Genomic DNA, 24,926 nt, shown 5'->3' on the forward strand with positions numbered 1-24,926 from the left:
ATCAATGAATTGTTCCACATTGTGATGAACTGTGGTCTTAAAATCTGGGAGTACTGAATAGTCACTGTATAAGCCTAAAAGGTGGCTAAATATTGAAATACAAGCAGTTTTGTATAGTTAAAAACAAGCCATTCAGAATACATCTTAATCTTTTTATTTACCAAAATTCACACACTGAGTTCTACAAAAACCTATGTAACAGGTTTCTTCCATGTTTTTGGTGGTTTATATTAAATTGACACATCTTTATTCTAAACAGACAAACCATCATTAGTTTAATGTATCTTCAATATAAAAGGTAACATGACCCTGTAGTCTATCAAAATTCTCATAATTTAATTTTCATAAAAAAAACTAGAGGTGGTTCATAATTAATTACAGTAGCAAAGTGCTGTGCATTTCCATTTTAAGAATTCAGAACATTGATAGTACCTCTCAAAACGGTGGCATGAAGTTCTCTTGAGCTACAATGGGAATCAGAGTGTTCTCCAACTCCTTCTGCTTCTGCAGGAGGCCCTGAAATAAATAGAAATGTGAATGTTCTGTCTTCCTCATGCAGCCTGAACTAACGAAGTGTCATTGTTTCATAGTTAAAAACAATTTCCTTGTTAAGGCCCAATGGTTTTGAAATACACAACTTCAGAAAAAACAGTAGAACCTCACACACTCAAGGGAGAGGGAACTTCTACAGAAGCCTTCGTGACTGGCATAGAAGCCAGGCCAGTTTGCAGGGATGACCATGCAGAGGGAAAACAGACTTTTCCACTGTATGAAATTGAACTTTCTTATTCCTTTGTGCACTGTCTCTGCCTTTGCAGTGTTGTAGTGAATTCTTGTAGGACGCTGAACCCCGAACTTTGATGGGCATTGGCTTTTAGCCTTAACACAAACAGTACTCTAAGAGCAGCATTGCCATTGGAACCAGAGCAGTGTCAGACACTTTAAGATACGGATTTGCTGTCAAAAGGTTCAAGGTTCCTGCTTTGTTAATGGTTCTTGTAAGTACTGATGATAGAGAAAACCTGTCACAAAAAACCCTCAGGAAATGTATCCTTGTCTATCAAGTAATACATGATGTTAAGGATACAGGATGTTTTGTTCACTAAATATCAAGTAGCAGGAAACCAGCTGCCTAGATCTAGATAAGAGCCAGAGACAAATATGTGCTTGCCTAATCCCTATCTGTACTTGCTTAGCCAGCTTTTAGTTCCAGGACCTTGAGCATAATGACCATATAAGGAGGGGTCAACCAAAAGACACCGGAGGATGACTACTAACCTTCATTCTGCGACCACCAAGAGGAAAAAAGACCTCCTAGCAACAAGTCACACATGCGCAGAATACCATGAAAGAGACGCGTTAACCGGAAAAGAAACTGTATAAGAAGGAACTGGAACTGGTGGAAGGCGTGGCAGTTGGTGGAGCGGAGACTCCCCTGCCGCCCAGCGCTGTATTTGCCTTTGCCTTGCTTGCTTATTAATTAATAAAATTTTGTGATTGGCAAAATGGAGTTCCTGGATTTGTCACATATTTATCACACATGATAGAACTATGCCAAGTATGTGCATAAATTAAAAATAAGTCTTTTTACTGTAATTAATAGGATCATATATAGTGATACAACTGGCCCCTTGCTTTCCATCTATTTTAGACTTGTCAAAAATAATTTGGTACCATGGAGGTTTTCTAAAAAGCAAAGAAAAGTAAATTATTTTTCTCAGAGTTCCAAGGCCTTTCTCAAAGGTAAGAGTTACAAGGCTGCTGGCACAGCTCAGTACAGACTTAATGCATGACAGCAGCTCCTACAGCAATTTAGACACAGATTCCTGGTGGCACCAAAGGAAAGTCAGCACAGCAGCCTGTAAGCCTCCACTCTGGCTCCTTCAAAGGCAGCAGCTGCCTACTTTCAATCACTTGATGAATTGCTTTTTAATAATCAACAGGATCTGCTTATTTCTATTAATGGCTCAGTGTTTTCAGTCTCTGTGTCAATAATTACTATTTTTACAGAGCATTTCTTGTGTTTAGGAGCACATCACAAAAACAAGTTATAAAATAAACTGCCCTAAATAGACCAAGAGCTGAGGAACAAGTAACCCTGCAAGCTGGGAGTTCAGTGTTTATCCCATGGGTTGCACAGCTACTACGAAGGTGCACAGCAATGGCAAATAGCTCCCCAGGGAGCCATGGGGGTGTGTCCCCACCCAGCCATTGTCACCTGCAGCCCTTGGGCTGCTGCCTCAGGAACAATGGGATGCCTTGGCAGTACTGACCTGGGGTGAGGAGGGTGTGCTCCTCTTTCTTAAACTTTGGCCCTTCTCTGTCACAAATAGTTCACTTTGCTGGGCTTATCCACTGACTGATTTCATTGAGGAAAGTGAGTCTGTTGCTAGTTCTTATTCCTGCTGTGACCTGAGACACAGGAAGAGACTTGCTGTCCTGTAGCAAATGCAGTGACAGACCCTCCCTTTGCCCTCTCTTTTCCCTGGTGTTTTCCCTGGGCTCTTCCTGCACCAGCCCAGCTGTATTCAGTTCAGCTGTATTGGAGTTCAAAGACTAAAGAATGTTCAAAATTATGTGAATATTATGTGAATTTCCCCGGACAAAACAATGGCTAAATATGTTGTAAATATAGATATGTATGTCTGTAGTCTGAAACTACCAGTCCACTCTATATCTGTATATATCAATGTAAAAAAGCAAGACTAGATTATCTTCTGAAACAGAAAACTTGGCTTTTTGTATTTCAGACAAAATTCTGCACTATTCGTACTTTCTCAATGAAGTAACTGATGCAAAACAAGTGTAACCTGTACATCAGGAGGAGTACACAATACTAGGTATAGGTATACAAGATATACTGAAGTTGAACAGTTCATGTCCTAAATGCCTTCTGCAGCTGGCAGGGTATTTAAAAAGGAACTCCACATGGTTTAAGTTAACTCTCTTGCAGAACCAAGATCCACTGAAAGACTAACCTTACTGTCACTTTTTAGCCACTGCAAAAATGACTTTAGGTTCCTGTCTTCTCTAGGCGTGCCAGCTTTAACCTTTTTAAGTATCCATGGCTTTTGTATCTGCAGCAAGCACAAAGATCAAATTGTACCTTGAATCTGGCTTCCATCTTAAGCAAAATGCCACTGGCAAGTGAAGTGAAATACAGAACATGGACTTGTATAAAACATGGACTTGCCCAAAGAAGGTGAATCATTGCAGGCTGTGAACAGTACAAGGACCCAGCTTCTACTGCAAACTGTAACTGTTCTACAAGGTCCCCAAGCAGGGACCTAGCCCTAGGCTAGGAGTGATAACTGTAACTGCTTCCCAAGCAGAGACCTAGCCCCGGCCAGCTGAAAGTGATAACGAGTGGGAAACTCCCAAAGTACCAGCAGGAAAGAGTGAAGATGCAAAGTCACAGGTTCTGCTAGAACAGATAGGGAACTAGAATGTAATCAGTGAAATAGATGTAGGTGGCCCATAAGTGTAATGTGAACATCTCTTGTGTCATAAAGGAAGATGTAGTTATTTGTGTTAGCTAGATTGGAATGGTGTGTTGTGTTTGTAAGCTGGAGATAAGAAAACCACAGGTTATGTAAAACCCCAACCCCCAGATGTGGGACTCCAAGATAAGTAACTGGCAGGGGTGGGGGGCAGATTTGTAAAAGTATAAAATGAACAACAGTGGGATGTGCAGATGGGGGTGCTGACCCCTGCGTGCTCCTGGCACCAGTAAAGGTGCTGTGGAGTAGATTCCTTTGGATCAGAAGCCTGAATACAAAATACTTAACAGCTGCAGATATTTAACAAAAATGTTAACAAGCAGGGAGGAGGACCAGATCCGATGAAACCAATCTGGAAGCTGTTAGAAACTGGCAGCCTTTCAGTGTTCCTGGGTCAGAGCTTTTCTTACTGACCTGGGGAGAGTTACAAGCCTTTGTTTGCACAAGGAATTTAGCTACTGCTGAAGCACTGTGTGTACGTGGCAGTGATGCTCTTTCTAAAGCACAAGTAATCAATAGCATTAACTGCTGTTAATTTTGCTGTGCTTCATTCCATCAGGTTTTCTTCCCTTTATATTGATTATTTATGAAATTTTCCTCTCTCAAGGCAGATAAAAATCCTGCTGCTAGCACTAAGGCACTTTTAGATTGGACTCATTCAAAAGCAAGGGAAGATACTGGTACATGTTTATTTTCAGTGTTCTTCACAAAGAAAAGGCAAGCCTGAAGTAAATATTTTTTTGTCTTGCAGCCCTGTCAGGCAATTTAGAAGCACAAAAGAGAAGTGCTCATGTGCATGTCCAGACCTGTGGCTTCAGTGGCTGTGGCCCACACCTTATTGCCAACAGGTGGAGTATCAAATTCACTCAGGCTTTAATAAGTAGATGCCATTACAGTAACTGACTACAAATAGAACAATGTACACAAACACACACAGGCTTTTATCTCAGGAGCTCATGTGTCTGTGGCATTAAACTCATTTTCATTTTCTTTACAGAAAACCTGGCTGATTGACAAATCCTGAGTTTTCTTTTTAAATGCTAATAAGTAGCAGCTGTCTCGGAAGGATTTTTTTAAGTGTTCACACTTCCAGTTTGCAAATTACAGTATTTTTCCAGGCCTGACAGGAGACCACCCCACCAACCTTTCTGCACCAACCCCACTGCTCTGTCCTGACCTGGGAACTGCAGAGGGGAAATCTCATTAGCAAGGTTCTAGTGTTGTGTTAAAATTCTATTCTTTTGGAACTGATCCATTCCCTACAAACAACCCTAACTATGGAAACCTGGATGCCAAACAAAGCCATTTCTCTTCGTTTCAGGTTTGCTCAGGCACTCCACTGTTTCATAGCTGATTTAAGGACTAATATTCTCTCTCTAAGTCCTGTCCAAAGGTGGAAGCAACACGTGAAAAGCAAAATTAGTGAAATGGAATAAAAGTGGAGGCCAGGGCTCAAAACATAAATAATATGATGGAAATTGAATTAAGATTATGATGTGATAATTTTTACTTCAGTATATATATACACATGCACATTCATCCAATATATTTTTGCTTACCTGTCGTAATTTTGACAATCCTTTGAGAATTGCTTGTTGTCTCTCTCTGATTGTAACTACATCAGGATTGAGAAGAGGATCTCTAATGTGATCTGAGCTAAAAATCTGTCGTGGCATTTGGTAAGAATCTAAAAGTAAACATATATCAAATCAGTTAATAATATTCTTTGTTAATTTTCTTTTAATTTTGAAGCAGTAGATTTTGAAAGTTTGTGAAAATCAGGGGTTGGTTGCTATCAAGATTATAATCTCTACTTTTAAATGAAAACAACACTGAGATTCCTAAACCCCAATCTCTATACAGTTATGCAAGAAGTGCAATCATACTTCATGAAAGGTAAACAGACAAAAAACGGATAAAAGAATTTTTTTGTTGCTTTTCTGATTTTTTAAAACTTATCTCATGGTTTGTTATTTTTTGTTAATACAGAGTATAATTTGTCTGCACAGCCTTTTTTTTTGCACAGCACTGCTGCGACACAGAGAGATCACTGCAAAATTCAGTAAAAAGCAAATACGGAATTGGCTGAAGCTGTAAATCACTGTAACATCTGTTCTCCTCTCCATGAATCCTTTCAGTACCGTGCAGGTGTCGATGCTGGGGGTCCTGTGTTGAGGGCCGGCTCAGCGGTGCCTCAGGGTCGAGGTAATAAACCTCCCGCGTGCGCACGTAGGGCACGAACTGTGCCGAGGGAGGTCTCGCGGCCTCAGGGACGGCAGCGGGGGAGCTCCTCTGCTGAGCGTCTGCCCTGCTGCTCCTCTCTCTCCTACCATGGTGGTTCTGCACCAGGAAATGAGAAGCCTGGATCTGTCTTTGTTGTACTTGGAGTAATCTGTTCCTAACTGCTGGAACAGGTGGGGATTCAGACCTGTACGGAACAATCGCGGTTATAAAAAAGCTCAGACAATACTTCAGTAATGTGATTCATTTGCTCAAATAGCAGACACAAAGAAACCCTGGAGGACAGGATTTTTGTTCATTTACTCTGCTTTTATACCTGAAATCTGTCTGGTCTTGTGTGTTTTTAGTACTAAATTAGATGCATCTAAATTCTTTTTAAAAATCAGGAAAGAAAAGCATGTATATTTCAGTAATAATGTGCTTCTACATTTCATTAATGCAGAGTATTGACGTACCTTTCTTCATTCAAGTGATTCTTATGAAATTGTTCTTCCTAGGAGAAAATCAAAAAAGTCAAAAGTAAAACCAAAAATCTCCATTTTTTTATATTAAAAGCTTTCATTTTTCAGAGCAAGTTTGTTCTGAAATTCCAAAAGGACTGTTTAACCTGGGTTCAGGAGAAAGGTATTTATCAAAGATTTGCATTTAAGAGACTTGTAGTGCCTATGAAATAAATGAACAGATTACAAGAGGATTTGCCCCAATTTTCTGTCTTTGGCAGCTCTAAGCACTATCAAAAATATTATGTATATTTTCTTATGTTCTTGGCATATAAAAATTTATAAACCTGAAAGGTTCAATCCAAGATATTAAAGGAAAGGTCCAGAGTTTTGCTATTTGAAGGTGTGAGAAAGTGAGGTGTTTGTGCATACAGAGTGAGTAGAGGGAGAGAGGAAAGCCAAGAATACATTCAGTAGTATTTTCTTTAAAAGACTTTTTTCCAGCCACAAGCTCTATTGATATAATGCTTACTGCAAATGGACAATGACTCCACCAAGGAGGATGCATTTCTGTGGCAATAGAGTACACATTCTCAATAATCCAGTCTCTTTGCAAAAATAAACATTGTTTTCTTGAGCAGATACTGCTGTACCTCACCTGTCAGCACAACACAATGACTGGGCAAAAAAAAGCAAGTCAGTGATGTCACTGTGTCCTGCACACTGCTTGCAATCAAGCTCCCTGTTTACATAATGAATCAGTGTTAGTCTAGAAATGAAAAGGAATCAACACTTTGGAAGACTGAAATAACAGTAAAAACTCAGTCACAAAATCTGAAAATGTTCTGCTGCTCCTGATGAACAACAGAGTGCTGACACAAGGCTGAGCAACAGGAGAGCTTCAATGCTTTGGTTACATAACTGAATTCCCACCCAGGTAAAACTGAGGAACAAGAATCTTAAAAACACATCATTGTTCTCAGAGAGCAGAGGGTGACCCACCTTCCTGCCTCTGTGGCCCTTGTTCTTCCCAGCTGTTTCTTCCCGAGGTGAGAGAGACCTGGCTGAGTGCCCCCCTCTTCTTGTACTGAGCTGCCCAGGGCTGTTCCTTTCTACCAACTGCAGCAGCTCCATTTGGCGGCGCACTTTGTTCTCTTCCCTTTGTTTCTGCAGTGGTTTAGGGTACCTTTCTGAGGCTGGAATGTATCTTTTCCCAGGCTTGTTTATGTTCCAGTCAGGTCTTTTGCTGTATTTTTCTGAAGACTTAATTTGTCTTTCTCTTCTTGCATATTGCTCGTATAGATCACTGTAAATGCCACCAGTCTCTTTTCCTGAAAGTTTATTTTTATCCGTATACTGCATTTCCTTCTGGTATTTTTTACTGTTAGAGGTTTCTTTATATTCTATGGAAATATCAGGTGATTCACAACATGCAGTTCTTTCCTCAGCTGACTCAGTGTATGCTGAAGTATTATAGCAATCTAAAAAAAAATTATTATATTTTAACTCCAAGTCTGAGCTATTCAAATTACTTGGTTGACTTTTGTATGTGTATCAATCTACCATTACTGATTTTATTTAAAAAATGGCTGCTACAGTTTTATAATGCTTTTCTATTCTTTTTTTCTGTGGAACAGAGGACCAGTAGAAGCAAACTCAGTAAGGAAGAGATAAAACACAGAAGACTGGAGAACCAAATCAAGTTACTTAATAAATTTGGATCTATGTGGCTTGTGACCCTAAGTCAACACTATATTCCAGACTGTGGGATTTGTAACTGGTAAGTAACAACTATACAGAAATACAATTTATTTAGAAGAATAAAGAGTGATAAATAGAGGAACAAAGTGATACACCAGCATGTCTGTGTCCGTGCAAGTATTTCTTTCTAGCTTTATTCATTGTGAGTAACAGTGATTTGGCTCAGTTGCACAAATGGGGTCCCCCTGCCTGTCTGGAGTGACTCAGGTGCGGGATCTGTACCTGTCTGCACCGCGGTGTCCCTCCGAGGAGAAGCCTGCTGCTCAGGGGGACTGCTCTCCACACCATCAGGGAAATCAGTACTTTGTGCTGAAATGCCAGAATTACAATTTTCAAACTGTGTATCACCTGAAAAGTGGCAAAATTGTTCCATTTAGTAACCCCAGTTCAATTTAAACCATGCTACAGAGTTATCAGGCTGTTGTGGTTTAGAGCTCAAAGCACTACTGAGAACTCTGGTCCAGATCCCAATACTCGCCCTTTTCCACTGGAAATCTGACAGCACATAGAATATTCCTGTGCATTCCTGCTAATATCTTTATACATTTCTTCCTTTATGTAACACACTATTTGAAACTTACTAAAACACAATATTCTCCGCAGTTGTTAACGTTTCTATTTTTTTGAAAGGTAAATAAATTGTAATGAAATTTGGTTTGTGAAGCAAAGGAGCTATTTCTAACTCAAATGCAGACAGGAAAACAAAACCAAAAAACTCCAACCCCAGAAACAACTTGCTTTCTAACACCAAAGGAGCAGGCAAACTGAGTATGAGAAGACTTGTACTTGCCACTACCAAGATTGTTCTGAAGTTTTGAAATGTCATGTGCCTTCTGAGCCAAGTCTGGAATGTGCTGTTGTTGTTTTGATCCATGGGCTAATTCCTGAGCTTTTTCCATTGTCTGATAAAGCTCTTTGGCTTTAAGAGTTGCAAGTTCCTTAAAAAAAAAAAGAAAAAGTTAAATATGTGATCATTTATTTTCATTTATTTTGAGAATAAAATCTATTGGATTATTTAATCACCATATAATCCTCAAGGTTTACATATATTCTTATTTAGAGAAAATATTTTTTTTCAAAACTAAAACTAGTTGAGTAAGTGCAGTACGTAACCTATAATTTCTATGATCATAAATTCAGAACCTCTGGTGTACTAATGAAAGATCTTCAATCCTAGCACTAAAAAGTGAGCATTTATATCCTCCAAGTTATCTTGAAAGGATATTTATTCCTTTCTAAAAAATTCCTCTTTTTCTAGATGCCATCTGATGTCAGCCATCTGTGACTTCCTGTAACACGTGGTTTAATGAACTGAAAGGAGCCTAAACAAAACTAATAAACCCCATTTTCCTCCTACTTTCACAGGAAGGAGTCAGTAAAAGCTCCCCAGCAAATGTCAGGGGGTTACTGTTCCCTGACTCAGTGGGTTCAAGATGCAGGAGACCAGGAAAAGGAAAATCTCATTTCCAAACTGTTATGAGCAGCTGATCCCACTTCCCCCTGCATTTGCAGTTGGAAAGAACAACTGGTGCTGTAACATGTAGCTGAGCAATTACAGAGAAGGATGACTTTCCCCATGTTGTACCAGTCTGTTCAAGAATCTACAGGCAGATGCTACACATTTCTATCCAGGAAATGCAGAGAAATCAGGAATCCACATTTCTGCAGGCTTTGAAGAAGACTGTTTTTGGAATCACCTTGTCTTATGACACCATGGAATCTGCTACTGTTCCAAAGAGGAAGCAAACAGTAGTAGCTGCTACTGTGCCAAAAGGAAGAATGAAACGTCAGACCAAGTCTTTAACCTTCCACAGAGGTAAGAACAGATAGAAATGCAAAATCTGTACCAACCAAAGGTCAAAATGTACTTTTGGTTTACCTTTTATATGAAAGCACTGTGTAAAGCTTAGCAACAGCTACACAGGGGAAACCTGTAGAACTTGAATGACTTTTAAATTTACTTTTCCACACTATATCCTAAGAAGTCTTTAATTCAGACTGAAAGCACATTCACTCAGATGAACTTATGGTACTGAAGCACCTTAAAAGCATCAAGTTACCAATTACAATAATTGGATCACATACTTTGAGGTATTTTTAAATTTTAAATTTCCATTTTAAAATGGGTGTTTCTGCACTATTTAAAACTACATTTCTATTTGTGCCAGTTCTTTAATTTCTCTTCTTGAAAAGGCCATTGTTAAAAAAAACAATCTGGCCTTACTCTTGTATGGTGTGGTAAGTTTATTAATTAAAAAAGCAGATTTTGGTTTCAAATGTCGACGTTTTGGATAGTTTTCATTTTCAAAATGATGTGGTGACACAATTTTGCAGGTGAGGAACACGAAACATTTTCCTCAAAATTCAGTATTATCACTGACTATCTACACTAAAGATAATGCAAACCCCACCTCCTTTTGTTTTTGTTTCAGCATTTCTTCTTCAAACTGTTTCTGCAGTTGTGCTTTTTCTCGTGCCAGGCGCAGTTCTTCCTGTTGTTCTTCCCATTTTCTCTGCTCTTCCTCCAGTTGTTTCTTCTTCCGTTTTTCTTCCACCTGAGCCATTATTGCTTTCTGGCAGGATCAGAAAAAAAAAGGCAAAGTAAAAGATACAACATTAAAGTAATGTAAGGTATTTATTTGTGTATTTTTGTATATGTGTAGAATTGGATTTGAACAAGTGAAAAAAAAAATTCAAGACAATTTATTTCAAGCATTCCTGGTTCTGTTTCTGGAAAACCACCAGCCCAGTTGAGCACTCTGAAATACTCAGAAAAAAGAGCTTTTTATGTTTTAGAAAATACTTTTTTTTTTTCTTGTAAAGAGATGAAGGTCTGATTTTCACCTTATGCACATACGGTAATCTGTAGGAGCCCAGAGTGCCGAGAATATTTCTCTGCCTGTTTTTAAGGGTTTTTACCCCCCTGGACAACACTGTTTTAGCTTCAAACCTTGGAAAAAATTACCAACAGTCAGACAAGAACTAGAAAATACAGTGGTGTGAATTAGGTGATAGACTACTATGTAAGATTGTCACAGGGTGAAAAATTTTGAGGTTTTGGGCTTCTCTTTGTAGTAAATAGATAAGAGTAAAAATATCAAAATGGAGGATTGTTGCTGTTCTCTAAACCTTCTTCTTCTACTACTCCATGTTCTGCAGTAAAAGTAGTCTGGGATGATTGGATAGAGAATTCCGCAGTTCCTGCCCGTGTTACTGAATAATTGGTAGGAAAGTGAAAATAATGTATGTTTTTAGTAACTATTGGTTAAAATATCTTTAAAAGGCTGTAACACCTTAATAATCTTGATAGAGAGGCCTCACTCCTGCTTTTCTGTGCTCTATGCTGTACCTGGGTCACGCTAGTGCCTCTGTTCCTCTGATAAGACTTAATAAACAACTATCTGGAAGCATTGAAACTCAAGGAAAAGTCTTGGTTAATCTTTGAAACTCCTTGCAAGGACTTTCAGCAAATTCTCTCCCATCCGGAGGGACTTGATTTATGGCACGGTAAAGTGTCAGTAATCCAAGAGTTTGATCCAGCAGAGCAACAGTATGACCAGAACAGTCTTTTTACATTTATCCTGAGACTTCTTCACACCATGCTAGAGACACCAGCATGCAGATACACATTGTCAGAGTGCCACAGAGGTTATGTAAATGTCAGTAAAGCAGATGAAAGACTAAAGATTCATGGAGTGGCAATCTGTAAATATCAGTCCTCCGTAACAGTGGAGACTGAAGGAAAATGCACACAAACCTGTTAGAGCTCTAAAGACTCAACTGTACATTTTTTGAGGCAGGAATTCAGTTACAGAAATGCAATAATCTTCTGCAAATATTGAAAGAGAACTGTAGAGTCTGACTGAAGGAAATACTGCCAAGCAATGTACATGTCATCTAAAGCATAAAAGTCAAGTGCCTCCCTGAATTCTGGTATTAAATCTCATGCTTTACTCATGAGACAATACCTTCCATCCTTTCTTCTTATTAAAAAAGTGTGAAAAAAAGTGTAAAACCAAAGTCTACCTGATGTTCCAACTGCTTCTGCCGTCTCCTGTCCCTCTCCTCAATCTGTGCAGGGTCCAGCAGAGCTGTCATGGAACGGAGAAAACTGTGAAAAAAGGGACATGTAAATGTTTTTAATCATTAGAAAATAATCCTAAAGCCTTTCTTAATTGGAATCAGTTAGATTTCATTTTCATATTGAGGTTCTCTCATTATATTAATTATAAATCCACACATAATTCAAAAATTATGAAATTCCTTTTATTAAGGAGAAAAGTAAGGTTATTTGCAGTAAATTTTATTAATGAACAATATAACCACTTGTGCCTTTCAACAGTGAAACAACAGGTACTTAAAAAAAAGCAAAAGCCAAATCAATAAGATCCAAAGATCAGATTAAAAGAATCTTATTTAATTTCTTTTTTTTTTTTAATTTCTGAGGAGGTACCAGAAATGTACTGGTTGGGAAAATAATTACCCTTACAAAGCTTACTCACCTGACTCTCTGACTTTGTTCCAAAGCACCACTTTTAGCAGCTTTTTCTGCAGTTCCCACCTGTAAAGGCATGAGGTTGCCTAAAGCTGCAGGTGACAAAGGGTGAATGAAAGCAGTCGGGTCCTTGTGGTCAGGTGACAGGCAAAGACTTTCAGGCTTTCTGTACATTCCCTGTTGTGCATTAGCATTAAGGTGGTTCTTAAAAGAATCAAAATGCATTGCCCATCTGTCATGCTCTTCTGCCTAAGTATCAAGCAACAAAAAAAAAGTATTCAATTACACTGTTTCTGTAAGGTGTGGTTAACAAAACAGAAAATACACGTTTTGTATAACAGGAACATTTGAAAAGCTACAATGCAGACAGCAGTTAATTCCTTAAGTGAGAAAACAAGTGTCTCAGTTGCTTAAAATGCAAGTCAGATCACAAATTATAATGCTGATCCATACCTGGTCAGCACAAACATACTGCTACTACATTTTCATGGAAAAAAAGAAAAAGGTGACTCCCGGGTTCCTGCAGCCCTCCTCCCACACCTAAAAAACCCAATTTACAAAGGAAGCCTGATCCCTTCAACAACTTGGGAAAAGATACGACTTGTGTTGTGTGTAGGTCTGTAACTACTCCTGGCAGCAAGGCTGTCTTTGGGGGATGAAAAAAGGTAAGGCTATTTTCTTCAATACTTTCTGGAGAAGTGCTTGCTTTTAAACTTTTTTAAACTTTCAGGAGTGTGCATGTGTATTAAAATAATATTTCTAGAAACAGGATTTAAGCATCACTGTGACACACTTTACTTGTCTTTTCTCATCTCCTGTAGTCTACACAAAATTTCTTTTTCCTAAGTGTCTAGCCGTGGTCTCTACACCACCTTGCAAACCCAAGTGCTTTTACAAATGGTGGAACAGAGAAAGAAAGTGTAGCACTACTACTGCCTCCATGCCTGCAGCAAGCTCTCTTACCAGACACTGAAATACTGAACAGCCACTGGCTCAATGTCCAGTAAGTCCATCCTTATGGTGAAAACCTGGACATGCTGCAGGAAATCCCATCTTTGTTGCCACTTCACTAATTACATCTTTTATTTCTTAGAACAAAACTGTAGAGAAAGACTTCTCTTATTTCAAAAAGTCCCTCTAAACCACAGATACCTTTGATAAATTAAGTTTTTCTTCTATTTTTCGTAATTTAGCTTCTTCCTTCTGCTTGTCCAACTCTTCAAGCCACTTCTTCTGTTGCTCATGTTTCAAAGCACTAAAAGGTCGTTCCTGTGGCACAGCTTCCTGAAATAAGGTAACAGCTAGTTCTTGTACAAAAAAATTAAGTATCTTGTCTACCACATAATAAAGACTTGGCAGAAAGCTCGGCCTTCAGTTGGTGAGCAAAACTGGGCCCTTCTCTTGCACAAACAAAGGATGTACATTTGTAACTGCAGCAAGTGTCTGACTGCTGACAGAAAGATGAATTCTTTGAATATTACTTTAACTTGAACCATCAGCCTCTCACTCCAGAAAACCTTACTTATTTGTATCATGAACAGAAATCCCTTTTTCTTCCTGTGGTTCACTGTTCAGTCTGTGTTCCAGGTAGATTCAGCACCAAATTAGCAGTAATCTGTCTCAAATTAAGGAGCTACCATCTTCATTCTTCTGTTTCTGCTTCTTAATGGATGTCTATTATTTAATAAGCTCCAGCAGCACTGAGAACTTTCAGTGCCATCTGACCAAAAACTCCCTTCAGTCACTGCCTACCAGCCTAACTCAAAACCTACTTCTTGAACCTTCTGCCATCAGTATCTTTTATTTTATATAGGTTCCCACTTCTCTATTTCTTCAACACGTATTTAAAAACTAATTAATACTGCTTGGCACACCTCTAGTACTGTTCTTCACATCAGCCTGGGAAGTGCTGTCTTCAAAGCATTGATATTTTGGTAAACATTCATTCAGACACAATTATTTAGATACAGCAAAGAGGTCTGAGGAATTCTTCTAATTTAAAATAACTATTGGAGACAAACATTTGTTGTTAATAAATAAGTAAAAAAACCCTGCATGCAATTTAAGATCTCACCCTGAAAGCCAATGCTGTGCAACTGCCAGCTGGAAAGTCAGAAGAACTGAAATCAGAAGACTGCCCAGCTGGAGCTCCTGGAACATTCAGTGCAACTCCATCAGGCTCTGTGGCTAAAGCAGCTGTACAGGCAGAGTTTTCCTCAGTGCCATGAACTGAATCAGCTGGAAACATTGTCTGCAAATAAAGGGACCATTTTAAGACTTATTTAGTTCACCTGTTTTGTTTGTTAACAAAATTATACTTCTAGAAGCTGCTGTTCATTAAAACTTCAGCCCAAACTTGTAACTAAGCATCTTTTATCCACTATTTATCAATTTTGTGGATTGAAACAAATTCTTACGGGGCAGTCAAAACTTTGCTAGGAATGCTGAATATGCCACCAAAAAAAAGTGCAATTTGCTTTTGCTGGAAGAACTGATAGCAGATACAACTCTAACTTCTGTTTAACAGCAATAAATTTCAATGGAGAAGTCTCTTGTGAATATATTTATCTAACACAGTGTTTTCAGAATGACAGCTGACTTTTTAAAAGGCTAGAAGTCATACTGCTATGCTCATTATGTAAGCAATCAAATATGTGTGAGAGCTCATGAACAATGTATATAATTATATAGCCAAGAATTACACTTGAGACTACTCCCCAAACAGAACAAGAAAAGATTTATACTTTTTAGTCAGGAATCCAAATGAAAGGACAGGAATGGGTTGTTCAGGTTACAAAGATCTTAAGCTGAGAGGTTACAAACTGGAGCAACAAGTAAGTGTGGACCAGGGAGATGCAGCAATTCATGCCCTGAGAGGGCTTAAACCACCAGTGGTATTGGATTCTACAGATCTGTACAGATTTGTACAGAAAATAAAATCTTCTATTAATTAGAAGTTAAACTGTTCTGCAGCAGTACTGGGGAAACTGTGTGCTCTTGTATTTCTTGACAGCCTTACCTGGTCTGGGTCAGGTGTTTCCACTTTATGGGTTTTATTATTGCCAGGTTTTGCCCAGAAATCGCCCATGTTTCCCTCCAAAGTTTCTTTCAGTTTCTTCTTCAGTGCTACTTGTTCATCTTAAAAAAACAAACAAAACCAAACTCTAGCAATTACTAGAGTTCCTATTACAAACAGTATTTAGCAGTTTAAAAAACTGAAAAACACAACAATACATGTCTCCCCTGTCATTTGGACTGTAAAATGGACTCAAACAAGAGTTGTCACCATTGTCTGACCTCTCAGTCATGACCTTGCTCTTAAGAGCAAAGTGAGTGTCTGTACAGGTGACTGGGGAGTCTCTCTGAGAAGACTAAAAAGCACCAAAGGCTTAATTTCCCAGGGAAAGAGGGAAAACTAACAAATAACCAAGTATATAAACTCTCTCCATTTTGTTATACCAGTCTTGAACAACTGTAACATTATTAAAACCAACAGAGCAATACTGGAAGCTAGTGACAATGCAGAATTAAACATGAAACCAAATGGCCTAAATCCAAGTTCAGAACAAAACACAGCACTCCTCCATGTGAATCACAAAAAGCTTAATTTGTCAGGGAGAATTTATTCCTGTCTTAAACATTTTTACTTTTCTCCAGAGATTCCCTTTGGTTGGTGATGGAGCTGGACTGCAAACTCTCTCAAGTTCAAACTGCAATTTCATGCAGTCATGCTTGTAGATTGGGGTGATGCTGTTCCCATTAAAGACCAAATGCATTTGTTAGTGATAATGGCTGCCAACTACTGTCAGAATGTGACAAAACTGCTGGCAAGTAGCACCTAAAATACAAAGCATAACAATACATCTGAGATAATATTTAATTGGCAAAGAAGTGTTTCTTGCAAGAATTTATAATCTTTGCATAAACTTTTGAAATTCAAGAATCTTAATCTGTCTTGGAGGCTTATTATTTACTTTTCAATTTGTAGCAACTGTACTGATATAAGTAAATTTAAAGGGGCATAAGGAATATCAAGTTTCTTGGCATTTTGAGTGTAATGAAAATTGATCAAAAATGTATTTTATACATCATAAATACCTAATTCCTTCTTCCATTGGGCCTTTTTAAATTCCAATAAGGCTTTCTCCCCTTCTCTTTCACCCAAGGTACTAAACATGTCAGCAGGTTTCCATGAATCCTTTCTAGAGAAAAGGAATGAGGGGGAAGATTTTTATCTAGAAAGCTGATCCATTAAATTTTAAAGGTAACTTTGAAATTAGCATTTATAAACAATATTAATGTTATTAAGAACATATGATATGAACCTTTATTGGAGACACAATTTTTGTAGACAATAACTCAAATGTACGTACGTAACTTTTTGTCCGGGCTGTGGATGTGCTTCTTGTTTCCTGCTTGAATCAGAGTTTGCTTCATCTGGAACCAGGGACACTTCACAGTCTTTCTGGAGTGATGGTGTAACATTCTCCTCTGATGCCTCATAAGAAGCTGTGGTAGAACGTAAATATATAAATGTAAATAACCACTAAACTTCCTTCAGCTTTGAGTAAATATTTTGAGAGCAGAAGAAACTTGCAGATTCCCCACAATTTAACAGAAGTGTTTTCAGCCCTACTTATATAGTTAAGGCACATAAGTTAGACCTTCACAGGGTATTCTTAAAATGCTAGACTTAGCAATCACTTATTCTTGGCTAAGGGCTCAGAATTTGAGACTCTTATTAATTGCAGGATGTCTTATTCTTGGTGCAAAGAGCTGACCCCTCCACAGATCCACCAACAGGAGGAAGGATGCAATGAAGGAAGATAAGCAACAACTCTTACACTTCTGAATAGAAGAACTGGGGAGGGGAAAAGAAAAATACTATTCAGCAGTAATAGTCCAGTTAGGCAAAAAGACACATGTCCATCTCTGGGCCATAGGAAAATGGCAGAACTGCTCTTGAGACACACAGGAAGGCCTGAACTCTTCACAAACCAGAAGGGCCCCTGCTCCTTGGGGCAGTTCTGTGTTTTCCCTGCCAGTGTAAAATGGTTCTTATTTTGCGTGAAGCATTTCTTGCTGGTTTGCTCTTTGAAATACTGGAAATCGATCAAACAGTCCTTTGTACTGTTACAGTTATGAAATGTTTGGTTCTTCACAGTAACAATTTCACATCCATAATGGCAAATGGTACTTTGTCTGAGACCATCCAACATAAGAGTAACATCTCTCCAACATGCAAAAGAGTTCAGCTTTCACATTTTGCTCTGTTTCCACAAAACAAATGTATGCTATGGTTTGTATCTTACCCATTTCCTCTTGCTTTTCATTATGAGTCTCAGAGATGCTTCTCCCTTCTTTAACAATCATCAGTATCTGTTGAAGCTGTTCTTGTGTTAAACACACCAAACTTTTAAAGTCTTCAGCTGATACACATGGGGTTTGAGGTTTCTGTTTAGTTTCTTTCACAATATTAGGATCCTCTGAATCAGGGTATCTGTTTGTCTTATCTCTTTGGAAAATCAAAGAGTGATCTTTAGTTGTGGCTTCATGTGAGGAGCGTTTATTAACTTGCAGCTTTTCACCTTTTGTCATTGATAAGCTTGATTCACTCCTTGGTTTTGTTAAATTTTCCTGCTTGATACAAGCATTTTGTGTTGGCCTCAAGACGAGCCCAGTGTGCTTTATTCTCAAGGTCTGTTTAGGTGCTCTGGCTTTATTACCCATCTGTTAAAGCAAAAAGATTTCACCATCTATTAAGAAAGGAAATAAAACTGTATTCATAACAAATGAAAACAAGATTGAAGCAACAAGTAAAACAGGTGTCATTTTTCTTTTCTGTTCCATCAGTAGAAACTCTGTATAAGCTAATGAAATATCTTCATGAGTACCAGGAATACTTTGGAGGAGAACACAGCACCTGAATTTGAGCATTTCAAAGTGACAGTATGAACAATAACTTTATGTAGCATGACATTTAAAAGAATTTAATAAACATTAATTCTGCTTTACTTTGGTGTTTCTGAAGCCTGGCTCCAAACAGGTACATGTTTTCACCCAGCAGCCAGCAGTATTTCAATCTTGATTTTCCATTCTGTACTAAAGATTTATCCTTTCCAAGGTCCTTTGTGTACACTTGTAATTATTTCCTATGTATTGGGACCTTTTTCTGCTTTTTCTCCTTCCCAAGCCCACTGCATTCCAGTTTACTCAGAGACAACCTGTATGACCAAACTTGAAATTAAACACAGTTCTGATCTCTATTTTACCAGAATTCCTTTAAGGTCTCTGAACGTTCTGATCTAGATGATTTTCTTTGGTGCTCTAACTTCTTGGCCAAGGAAACTAAAGCATTTTGAAAAGGTAAAAATAGTCACAGAACTTTGAGTTCATCATTTTGAACAGCTACTATAAACCTGAGAAAGAATATCTCAAGTTAGAAGGAACCCATAAGCACATATTTCTCTCTCATAAATATAATTGATTACAAGTATTTAAACAGTTCAGTTAGTTCTCAAATTTTCTGTTAATAAATAGTAAACTTGCGTGTTCTAAAAACTTTTCCACTTACCTTCATGGCAGGCTTTGATTTATCTTTTGGGAAACAAACACAAACATATGAAAGAAGTATTTAATAACAACTTGCTCCTGAAAAACAATCTCGAGAAATTAGTAAAATGTTATATTCATCTGATTTTTGTAAGTCGGGGGGAAGTACTTCCCCCGTACCATCAGCCCTGATTATTTTACTTTTTTTACTTATTTCAGTATACACACTTCAAAAGCATGTTGGAAAAAAATTTAGATATATTTCAGAAACTATTTCCAGTTTTATACACATCTAATCAAATTATTGTGCCAGTCTGACCTTCCCCTGCTATTCATTGTTTCTCAGAGAGCCCTGTGGCGATGCCTTCTTTGGTTCCATGATGGTTTTTTGTCTCCATCACTGAGATGCCACAGTGCATTGCTCCCCACGCCTGTCTCCTCTTCAGTCTCTTAACCCACATCCTAGAGGATGCATAGAGGTGTGGTAGTCTCAAAAATACTAAGTACCATGTTCCATATAATACTTATGAATAAAGAATGTTCTAATATTAATAGAGGGAAGATGGTACTCAAGAAATCCTGTACACAGAGCTATTGTTTTGGAATTTTTTTCTGTGTAATAGAGAGACAGTAATCCTACTTTAGCTCCTAAGAATGTGAGCAGTGTTTTTCAGCACAGAAACCAAAATTCAGAACAAATACAATTTGATGCAATTTTTGACACCATTCAATTCAAGGAAGTGCTGTTCATATCAGTGTATAAACAAGTCAATTCTGGAAAAGACAGCTTATTCAAGGCTAGTTCACAGTCCAAGGCAAGGCTTTATCTTGGAGCACTCTGGAACACAGACTGCCCCTCCCCAGCCAAAGATGCTAAGGATGATTGTAAAGAGCACTGGAATTCCTTGTGGCTCAAAACACCACATAATGTCTCATTAGGCAGCTGTCTGGTAAATGCAGAAAATCAATTATAATTTAAAGGGCATTTAATGGAGAATTTCTGTATCCTGACTATGTAGAACAGTTAGGAAAAGTCGGCTTGTACAGAAATGTATGTCTGATAAATCACAAAAATGGAATTTATTATAGAGATATATGCTGACAAATCACAGAAACAGAATTTATTAACACTTAATTACCAACATAGATTTTTCCAATATATATCTCAGATGGCAGTAGTGAGATTTGGCCTAAATAAACAGCTTATTGAAAATTGAAAATGTTAATTGCAAACACTGAAGCTACTTGAAAAATGTGACTGTAATGCTGTGTAAATTAAGCAGTTTTTAGGCCTCTTTTATCCTGGCAAGTAATGTGCTATAAAGTTACAGAAATTATCAAGTTATGCCAGTTGATACACAATAGCACTTAACCTTTTTTTTTTTTTTTTTTTTATGACAACCTAAGGAGCGGAGACTATTCGCCACCTGTTCCCTGGTGGGCAGACTATTCAGAGCTTCATTATCAACCCAGTGTTCAGAATCGAGCTGGTGAGAGAGAGGACTTGTAAATAACAATGCACAAACATTCTTCCTACTCTGAAAAATATTTCAGGAAAGCTGGGCTTCATGTCGCTTGGATATTAGGTTTAACTTCAAGAAGCTTTAAAGATTACTTGAGATAAATGATTAAAAAAATACCAGAAGAAGCTAAAATTAGCCTAGGCTTTCCATCCAGCACTTCAGTTTCGAGCTTCAGTCCATCGCTGCAAAATGAGAGAGAGAGAGTGGAATCTGAAATATTAAGTAATCTGATAATGGTAAGATTCTTACATTAATAACAAGAACAATAGCATTTAATTACAACACAGTATTTACTGTTGTTCCAGATAGTCTTTTACATCCCAAGCTATGTTTTGAGAAGTTACTTAAAGAAATCAACACGTCTTGAAGAGGGTATAGTTTTATTATTGATACTGAAAAAACTGGATTTGCATGTTGCAAAGTAGATCTTTGACACTAAAGGTGCCACTCAATATTGTTATACAGAGCAATGTGCCTCAAGAATTTATTAATCCAACAATATCAACTGCGAGCTGCAAAAATCGCTAACCAAGTCTCCCGGAATGCCAGCGCTGATCACAAAGAGGGGCTGTACTTCGGAAACAGCCTTTGGTTGTGCTTCCATGCACAACAATCCACCTTTGCAAGTGGAACAAGCGCTATTATAAGCGTTTACGAGAAGAGAAAAACGTGGCAAAGTACCCAACTGCCTTTCTTTCTTCCGTGCGCTCGGACAATCCAATATGACGATAAGTCCTCAAAATAACACTTCATCTTCAAATTTCATTTAAAAAAAAAGTTCAGAGTTAAAAAATCCAGCGCAGCTCGAGCTCGCACGCAACTTTCTCCGGGGCACCCCAGTAAGCGGCACCCCCGTACCCCGGGCCCGGCCGCTCTGTGCCGCAGCCGCGGGCACCGCGGGACGCGGAGGGTGCGCGCTGCCCCCGCTCCGCCGGAACGCGCTGTCCCGGGCATCCCCCTCCCTCCACCGCTTCCCAGGCACTCCCACCGAAGAAGGGTCGCTAGCCCCCGGCTCTGTCCCGTAGATCGCTCCCGGTGCCTCGGCCGCGCGGCACTGCGCGCCCTGGCGCGGGACTGCCGCGTTCCGCGGGGCCGGGGCCGTCCCTCCCCGAACAGCCTCACCCCGTGGAGACCGCGTCTCGCTGCCCGCCCGGCCCGGCCCCGCTCGCTCCTTACCCCAGGTTCATGGCGCTGCCCGGCGGCCGCGGAGCCGCGCGGAGCCCCGCGCATCGCCCGCCCTCAGCTCCGCTCCCCGCTGAAGGAGCCGCACGCCGATTGGCTGCCCGCGGGGGGGCCTCCGCCAATGGGCGCCCGCAGCACTGCGGGGCGGCGTGGCCGGGAGCGCCGGGGAATGGAGTCCTGCACATCCCGCTGGGCCGGGAGCGCTGGGCACGGGGTCCCGATGGAGACCCGCACATCCCCCTGGGCCGGGAGCGCTGGGCACGGGGTCCCGATGGAGACCCGCACATCCCCCTGGGCCGGGAGCGCTGGGCACGGGGTCCCGATGGAGACCCGCACATCCCCCTGGGCCGGGAGCGCTGGGCACGGGGTCCCGATGGAGACCCGCACATCCCGCTGGGCCGGGAGCGCTGGGCACGGGGTCTCGATGGAGACCCGCACATCCCGCTGGGCCGGGAGCGCTGGGCACGGGGTCCCGATGGAGACCCGCACATCCCGCTGGGCCGGGAGCTCTGGGCACGGGGTCCCGATGGAGACCCGCACATCCCCCTGGGCCGGGAGCGCTGGGCATGGGGGTCCCGCAGCCCCTCGTCCCGGGGCATGGGGTCTTGCAGGCCTACCGAGGGTGCGAAGCAATTGCCGGGCGATTATCCCCAGCCTCAAGCGGCTGGGAAGGACGGAGGAAAACGAGGGGCGGGCGTGGGGGAAGAGAGAAGATGGGTGTGGGGAGGGTCTGAGCCGGCCGCTGCCTTCGGCGCGGGAGGGCGGCGGCTGCTCGGTCGCTTGCTTGTTTTATTTATTTATTTATTTATTTATTTTCTGGTGTGGGCAAAGCGGACAAGGTAGGAGGCGAGAGGCTGGAGGTGGGGGACTGACCGGCGGTCTCGGGTGTCCCGGCACTGCGGGAAGAGCCGGGCCACTGCCCGGGGCCGGGGCTGGCCGGGGGCGGAGGGCGGGGAGCTCCCAGCGGGAGCCGTGCCCCGGGAGGACTCGTCCCGTCCCTCCTGGCTGCCGTGTCCCGGCCGGGGCTCTGCGGGCCCCGCCGTGCTGCGCTGCCGGAGTGGTTTCTGCAGCACGCTGCTGCTGAATTGGGCGATCCGGCCCTTGGCCATCGCCCCTGGCTTGGTTTGCCAGACCGCGCTCCAGGTGCTGGTGCGTGTTCCTGGGCTGCTTGTGATGCTCCAGAAGCGTTTTAGGAGCTGTAGATTGAGCACTGCTGTTGTGTAGGTACAGCTTCTGGAATAATGGGACCCGTAAACCTGCAAGTTAAATGAATCTACGTTTTGCGAAGGAGGATTTGGTTGTGTTAAGGAATACAGTCAGATTCAATAAAATGCTTCAGAGCCCGTTATTTTACTGTTCAGGATGGCATTTAGGCGTATGTTTAAGACCAAATGGCTACTAAATTGCATTATTTCAAAGGAGGTTAAGACCTCAAGATCTGTCTGGAATAGTGTTGCTTCTGGATGTGGTTAATTTTGTCTGGCCAAAGGTACCGTAGATGAAGGGGCAGATCCTCTGGTGTGTTCTCCAGCTGACAGCAAGAGAAGTGTTGCCCTTGTGAGTTTGCACAGGAAACTGAGCAATAATAGAGAAATAGACGGTGAGGTGGAGTTTATAGTGTGCACAAAAATCTCTAAACTGCTTTGCTTGTATTTCTATGAAATTATCACACATCAGACAAAATTATGACTTTTTTTCCCGAAATACTGCTTTGCAGCTTATTGTTTGGTACTTATCTATACAACAGCTAAAAAGTCTTTGAAACTTTCATTTAGGGACTAGAACAAGGGAGGAAAATAAGAGAAAGCCTGGAGTTTTTCTCAGTAGTGCACTGTATATGAAGTCCAGTGAAGCACAGAACATACAAGATGGGTGATAAGAGCAGTGAGATTCCAATCCCCTGCTTCACAAAGCATTACTTAAATGAATGGATTTCCATTATACTTGCAGAATTTTAAGTAATATAGCCAACCAGACCTGGCTCCTGCTTTTTGTTAGAAACAGCAGGTGGCAATATAATTTCAAGCATCTTTTCAAAACTTTGTCATAGAGAAAATCATAACAACTATAAAACACGTTTCATAGTCAATTTAGATTTCTTTTTATTTTAATATTTTTTAAGTTATCAGTGCTTTGCTAGGCAAGTGATATGTTCTTTCAAAAAGCTGATAGGAATTGATTGGTGGTTTCAGAACTTGGGGAAAAATCAGTATTGTTGTGTTCTTTGTGGACAAAGAACTATCAAGACTGTCTACAAAACTTGTCCTACATATATGGAACTGGATCTTTCAAAACTGGCAAGTCTTTCAAGCATTTGATAAAATACTACACAAAGTAGAATTATTTGGCCAAATAAGCAGATTGTAACTTGTGTAAAAGGACTTCCTACATGGTAAAAAAATTATTGATTCCATTAATCTACACTTGGCTTTATATTATCATGAAGGACAGATAGCTTCTTTTTTGCTTTCAAACTGCCTTGGAAATGTCATTCCTGTGTTAAGAGGCAGAATTCTAAAAATATCCGAAGTCTCTTAACAGAGCTGCAGTTTCACAAGGAGTCCCTATGGAATGTTTACATATTGGAGCAGGACTGTATCAAAATATTTATTTATCAAAGATGGAAAGGAGAATTACTCTGTCCCTCAGCAGGTCAGTTACCTGTCTGGCACTGGGGGGACATTGTGCACTAATGCAGATAGTACAAATTTTAAGGCAGCCAACTGACACATTTGCTTAAATGGGCATGGAAATCTTACCTACATGCTGTAATTTAAAATGTTTTTTTGAAAACCAACAAAGGAGTCCTTGAAGATAAATCCTGTTCTGATACACATTTAAAAAAATACTTCATTTTTTTCACCCTTCAGTATTTGTTACTATTTTAAATCACTGGAACCTTTCAGCTTTAAGACAACTATTTTATTTAAAGGCTTTTATCATAGGTTGCATCAGGTAGTAAAACTCCAGCCTTAAGCTGTGGTTTTTATCTTGCCTGTATCTTTTCGCAAGACATGAAATTAATTGCCTCCAACTGACATATATTTTTGTAGTATGTGGCTGCAGAATCTACATATTATCATTAGGCATTTTGTTATTTTGGACTGGATGCTTTAGTTACACATTCCAAACTGTGGATAATGTATCTATTCATAACAGTAAGTCTGATTGCATGGACTATATTCTAACTTGTCATGCTTCCATATTATAATTACCTTTAATAGTTTCATTT

At 40.1% G+C, this 24,926-nt stretch overlaps 1 protein-coding gene and 1 long non-coding RNA gene across 10 annotated transcripts; one reads left to right on the top strand and one right to left on the bottom strand.

Moving 5' to 3' along the window:
- Positions 1 to 138: 138 nt before the first annotated feature.
- CCDC66 (coiled-coil domain containing 66) lies at positions 139 to 21,783 on the bottom strand. Of its 9 annotated transcripts, none has more exons than XM_048315634.1 (19): positions 21,689 to 21,783; positions 20,630 to 20,694; positions 19,012 to 19,034; positions 17,750 to 18,167; positions 16,816 to 16,946; positions 16,536 to 16,635; positions 15,457 to 15,575; positions 14,512 to 14,688; positions 13,590 to 13,721; positions 12,445 to 12,686; positions 11,969 to 12,053; positions 10,354 to 10,515; positions 8,733 to 8,880; positions 8,165 to 8,290; positions 7,184 to 7,662; positions 6,197 to 6,234; positions 5,642 to 5,928; positions 5,060 to 5,187; positions 139 to 516 (listed from the first exon to the last, which is right to left on the bottom strand). In XM_048315634.1, the coding sequence occupies exons 1-19, from the start codon at positions 21,697 to 21,699 to the stop codon at positions 436 to 438; spliced, it is 2,952 nt and encodes a 983-aa protein (XP_048171591.1). In that variant the 5' UTR covers positions 21,700 to 21,783; the 3' UTR covers positions 139 to 435. The 9 variants fall into 9 exon arrangements, with proteins under 9 accessions (XP_048171591.1, XP_048171593.1, XP_048171590.1 ...); XM_048315636.1 differs by having other exon boundaries at positions 8,165 to 8,251; positions 8,739 to 8,880; positions 16,536 to 16,639; positions 16,811 to 16,946; XM_048315633.1 differs by having other exon boundaries at positions 8,739 to 8,880; positions 16,536 to 16,639; positions 16,811 to 16,946.
- LOC125331527 lies at positions 7,580 to 9,685 on the top strand. Its single transcript, XR_007206098.1, has 2 exons — positions 7,580 to 7,961; positions 9,308 to 9,685. It is a non-coding gene; the product is annotated as an uncharacterized LOC125331527 (long non-coding RNA).
- Positions 21,784 to 24,926: the final 3,143 nt, after the last annotated feature.

This window comes from Corvus hawaiiensis, chromosome 11 (assembly GCF_020740725.1).
Source record: "Corvus hawaiiensis isolate bCorHaw1 chromosome 11, bCorHaw1.pri.cur, whole genome shotgun sequence".
NCBI classification, from domain to species: Eukaryota; Metazoa; Chordata; class Aves; order Passeriformes; family Corvidae; genus Corvus; species Corvus hawaiiensis.

What these genes read in the sequence shown, in the direction of transcription:
- CCDC66 (XM_048315632.1), bottom strand. An exon ending in CCAATGGAAGAAGGAATTAG is followed by an intron (nt 15,576 to 16,535) that starts GTATTTATGATG and finishes TGTTTTTTTAAG; the next exon opens with ATGAACAAGTAGCACTGAAG. An exon ending in GATTGTCAAAATTACGACAG is followed by an intron (nt 517 to 5,059) that starts GTAAGCAAAAAT and finishes TATTTATTTCAG; the next exon opens with GGCCTCCTGCAGAAGCAGAA.